The following is a 5,409-nucleotide window of genomic DNA, read 5'->3' as shown; positions in this document are numbered from 1 at the left end:
ATGTCTGCATACAAACGTTGTCTTTAAATCCAGGTAAAATACCTTAAATAATCATATGGAGAAAACAGATTCAGGATCAAAATAGCAGAACAGACATCAAATTAACATCAACAGTGAGGTTTTAGAACATTTTGGGTCCAAATAATTTGCAAAAAGCTTTTTGCATCTGTGATTTTTATATTTTCAAAGCTTCTGTACGAAGCCGGTGAGGGGCCGTAAACATAGGCTAAGCAGTGTCATGGATTCTGAGGTAACATTAAATTATAGACGATTTAAAGACGATATAATGACCAGACACAAACACACACAGCTCCCAGTGATCCCAAACAATGCTCGCATTCATGCATCCACAAAGAGGCAGCTCTATTAGAGACTAACTCTATTAGCCAGTCATTCACAAACATAGCATGTCAACTTAAGCAATAACGTCTCACAGAGTGTTAGCTGTGAACTAGCCACAACAAACCAGCCATTTTAGACAGACAGCAGAAGGTTACCTTCTCTGTGTAGTGACTAATGATTCCATATGAAGATCAAATCAATGTACATTTTGTGTTTTTTCTTTTTATTGCAGTAGTAATTTATTCTAGGGTTATTTTGTGTTTACTAGTCATGCCTCCAAAAGCCCAACATTGTGAGGCGTTCAGAGTGCTATAAAACATGAAAATAAGATGCCTGTACTGTCTGAACTTTTGCTTGTTGCTTTACGCTGCTTGGGTTTTTTTTTTTTTTTTTGAGGAAACAAGACTTGCCAGGGATGTTAACCCTGTGTTCGCAGTGCATTTTCATCCTTTGATAGCCGAATCAGGTATATGGGTTTGGCTTTAGTTTTTTCTGTATCTAATAACATTTCGATTGATAATAGGCCTAAAAGGCTATTAAATAAAATTATACTTTTTCTTAAGTTAATGCCTTTTTAAAGGCAAAATAATGCCCTCTGAAGTGAATACCTGTGTGTGTGTGTGTGTGTTGTGTGTGTGCGTGTGTGTGCGTGTGTGAGCGTGAGAAACAGCTGTGTCATATTTTCCACATTAGACCTCTCCTCCTGGTTAACTGTGCTGTTAATGACCTGTACATACCAGCAGCCAAGAAACCCACCAGTACAACATCTGGCTCTTAATGTTTGTGTGTGTGTGTGTGTGTGTGTGTGTGTGTGTGTGTGTGCGTGCCAGTTTGTGTTATCGTATGAACGTGTGCAACATAAAGCCCTGCAAATAAGTGCTACACTGAAACACAGACATAGTTGCTCTGAGATCCATTTCACAAATGCAGGCACTTTAAATGTGTGTGTATGAGCCTCATCGCTTGCTAAGTTCTCATAGTAACAAATAATTTACAAACCAGGCAAGCTAATATTTGTGCTGACATCCACACGCATTTCATTTGATAGACACACACAAACATGCACCGAGGTAACAAGCAACACAAGTCAAGTTAGGTACCAGTATTTGTAGACAAAATGATTCTGAATCTAACCTACACAAACACACACATGACTGGAGGCGAATTAGCATCCGATAGCTTTAAAGCAAAAATGTCTCCAACGTCCAGTCATCCCCACACCTGATACTCCCAGTGGGAGATTAGAGGAGGAGGAGGAGGAGGAGGGTCAGAGAGGAGGAGACATGGCTGTGTGCATCCTCTCCATCTTTCTCTGGCAAAGAAGGTCAGATCCATCACTGTGAACATATTGATGGGAGTGTTTCATTACACACAGGGAAGGCGGTCAGAGGACAGAGCTGGTTTCTCTCTCGCCACGATTCCTTTCAGAAGGAAGAGGTTGTTTTTTTTGCAGAAAAAAAAGGTTTGAGTGTTTCACTCTGGTGGAGAATTTATTCACTGTGGACAGTTTCCAACATATAGGAGTTGACTGAAAAACAGTTGCATTCACAAGCTTAGATCTGGTTACGGAAGTCGTTTTTGTGTCTTTGTGGTAGAAAAGGCTGAACTATACTGATCAACAAGAAGAAGAAGAGATACTTGATAGTCATCGTTTGGCTTTTTCTTAAATATCAAAGGGTTTCAGGCTTCTCATATCCCACACTGTTTAAAAATATAGCTGCTGGTGACGTATTTTGAATTCCTTTCTATTTTATTCAAAATATGGACGGCGTTACATCACATCCAGATACTTAGAGTAGCCTGTAGTAACCAGTGAGGCTGTATTTTAAAAATGGGAAGTCAAGTACAGGATATGTTTGGCATTCAAGTGGGTTAAGTTTGAGAACACTGTTGCTATGTGACGGGCAATAAAATGGAAATTGCTCTGCTGTCTTTTAAAGACGGTAAATTGTTTTGTGTTTGTTGGATTTCATTTTAGTAAAAAAAGAGTTCACCCAAATTAAAAAAATACAACTCATCAAGTTGGGAGTTATCAGAAAATGTCAGCAAAGTCAAGCTTGTCAGTTTGTCATTCAAATGGACTGAAAACGGCAAACATGACGATAACTGAAGGTAGCACAAAGGTATTTTTATCTGTTTTGTCCTGTTTTCAAAGGTGGACAGTGGATAAATGACATGACATGAGGGGGGAGAGGCAGATGTACAAAACAGTCATCTAAAACACTTCCAGAGGCAATGTTGTAAAATCATGAATCTACCATATAAGAGGCCCAGTGTTCACCAAAAATGACCAAAAACATCACTTTAACCTTATTATCATGATAAGGATTAAACTGTCCTGCTCAAGTTTTATGAAATTACTTCACATCATTACGGCCATGGACTTCATCGAACCTTAGAAACTGAACAGTGAACTTATATTACAAAATACAGCAACTAACATCAAATACACTTAAAAGCACAACAATCAAAAGTAGGTTAGTTGTTAAAAGTTTAAGGCAGCTGGCTGGATATTTCTTTAAATGCAGCACAGTAAATGCACGACGTTGTGAGGCACATTTATAATGGGCTCTGAAAAGCAACTTCCAATCCCTCTGCAGGCCATCTTTGCTCTAAACTATTAACAGCAGAGCTCCGAGATGAAAATGTTTAAACTTGAGGGACCTATCCTGTGGCTTTATGACTCCAATTTATAATCGTACATTAACAATAAAAAAGAAGGGGGCGTAATATGAGGAAAGAAATTAGTTTCCTGGTTGAGTTATGAGATCAGTCAAAGACTGAGCTGTTGTGCAAACACAGCACAGGTACACTTAGCACTCACTTAGTCTCTGTGTACCTTGTACAGTTTGTCGGTTTGTGGCGAATAAACACGGACCACAAAAACACTCCAGCTGACATACTTGTGTTACAAACAGGTTCTCTAGCTGGCTGTGTTCTTACATGCCCATCTTAGATTTATGTCAGTGTTTCCAGCCCCATCCTCATTTGAGCATGTAGAAATGACTTTGGGGGGGGGGTAATGTATGAAATTACTGACTGAAGGAAAGTCAGGTTAAGGAAAAGTGTGTGCACCACAAAATGCTGTGATTGCTATGAGTGTAGTTTTTGCTTTAATGTCTGGTTGCTCTCTCTCATCATCTCTGTCTCCTGACTCCTCTTTTGTTCCCTCTTTCTTCTCCCTGAAAAAAATGTCCTCTCTTTCTCCCAACTCCATTTCTTTGAAGCATGTAAGCTGTTAAAGAGCTTGCTGAACTCTCTCTGTCTCTCTGTAGGTGATCCAGGCGGTGTTTTTCGGAGTGTGTGTCCTGATCGATGTGTCCAGTTTGCTAACTAAGGGGGGCGACAGCAGAGAGCAGGAGAGACAGCTCAGGAAGCTGATTGGCCTGAGGGACTGGATGATGGCTGTACTGGCCTTCCCTGTCGGAGCGGTGAGTGGATGGATGCATATTACACATGCACACACCAATAGCCTGGGGAAGATCAGCCTGGCTTGCAGGAATCAAAGGCTTGAGTTATGCATTTGCAGTATAATCAGCTGTCTCTTGGTCTCCCATTTGTCTTACTACCACTCTCGCCTTTCTTTGGTCTCGCTGAAGGCGTTTCCTCTCTGTATATGGAGTGTCAACATGGCTTCATTTACACGTAGCAAGTAAAAATTCCCCTCATATTTGTTGCGCGAAGCAGTCAGGTTTGGGCATCACGGAGGAATCCTTGTCTCATTAACAAAGACTGCACATTTAGACCTGGATATAACAAGAGAATCAGGCCATTTATTTAGATTTTTTTGTGTTGTCACGTGGGTTCAGTTTGCCAAAGGCACTCTCAAAAAGTCATCAAGTTTGAGGGCGTACTTAAAAGCAACAATAAACTATTCAACAGTATCTTCAAGTTATATAAAGGCTTGTTATCAGCAAACACAGATACTGCTTAACAGATATGTGAGAGAGAACTAGAGCGGAGTTTAAGCGATCAGGCGCGGTGCTTTTTCTGTTCAAAAGATTTCCTACAATATGACTCATTAATTCTCTTTAGTCAACAGGTAGATTTGATGGTGACGGACATGGAGTGGTTGCTTGTAATGCATAAAAGTCCGGTTTGAGACACATTTGAACTCTCTAATGAATAAAAATAATGACAATTCCCAATTTTAAAAAATCAACAATTGTTCATTTCTGGAAAAAAAATGCCATCAAATTAATGAAATAGGCAATCGATAACAATTTTGAAATCAGCTGAGAAAATAATCTCACCAAAAGATCTGTTGAGTTGCTGTTGAGGCTTTCAATCATGTCACATGGTCTTCATCAGCCGATGGAGTTTGTCCAGTTGTAATGGAATTGTAGATGTTTAAATTTCCATTTTTTCCTGAGCTCTTTAATGATTCCTCGTCCATGTTGGCTTAAAAGGGTTCAGCGTTTAAAAGTTTATTGTTGACCTTGGAAACAGCAGTTGTGAAAACTCTTTTTTAATTTTAATAGCTGCTCTGGAGCTCTTGGTCGTGTCACATGATCTTTATCAGCAGATGGAGTTTTAATAAGCTAATGGCTTCAAAGGATGGAAATGAACTTTGAACCTCAATTTTGAGTGTGTTTGTTTTGTTTCATTTATCAAGCAAAACTACCAAAGAGCTTCTCATTCAAATTTAGCAAGGATTTTCTGCTTTTCTCTGTTTTGTATTATTGCGGATTAAATATCTGGTGGTGAGAAAAAACACAAGGAACTTGAAGACGTCATTAAAATAATAAGTAGTTTATTTTCTGTCAAAATATGCAGCACAACCAGCTCCAGTGTCAACATACAGATCACTGTGGACCTTCAGCAGCTCATATCAGGGGAAACTCAGTGAAATCTTGCTGTGAATAAACAGAAGAGAGGAAACAATGTCGAGTCGTCCTCTGTTGCTTCAGACAGCCAGACTGTGACCTCTGTCTGATCCTCGGGCTGTTCTCCCAACGCTGGCAGACTCTACTCGCATGGTTCTGCCTCTAACACACACACTTTTATTCAAAATTTCAGTTGGCAAGGTGCCCTGTAGCTGCCGCACTGACATACTTGTATGGCTGT

At 39.8% G+C, this 5,409-nt stretch overlaps 1 protein-coding gene across 1 annotated transcript in view; it reads left to right on the top strand.

Moving 5' to 3' along the window:
• The window catches only part of aig1 (androgen-induced 1 (H. sapiens)), a 27,534-nt gene that overhangs the window by 2,022 nt on the left and 20,103 nt on the right, over window positions 1–5,409 (top strand). Inside the window, exon 2 of the mRNA XM_046061605.1 lies at window positions 3,618–3,773. Within this exon, the coding sequence (XP_045917561.1) occupies window positions 3,618–3,773 (156 nt within the window). The remainder of the gene's footprint in view (window positions 1–3,617; window positions 3,774–5,409) is intronic.

This window comes from Micropterus dolomieu, linkage group LG10 (assembly GCF_021292245.1).
Source record: "Micropterus dolomieu isolate WLL.071019.BEF.003 ecotype Adirondacks linkage group LG10, ASM2129224v1, whole genome shotgun sequence".
Lineage (NCBI taxonomy): Eukaryota > Metazoa > Chordata > Actinopteri > Centrarchiformes > Centrarchidae > Micropterus > Micropterus dolomieu.
This window is presented reverse-complemented; position numbering and strand designations above follow the sequence as displayed.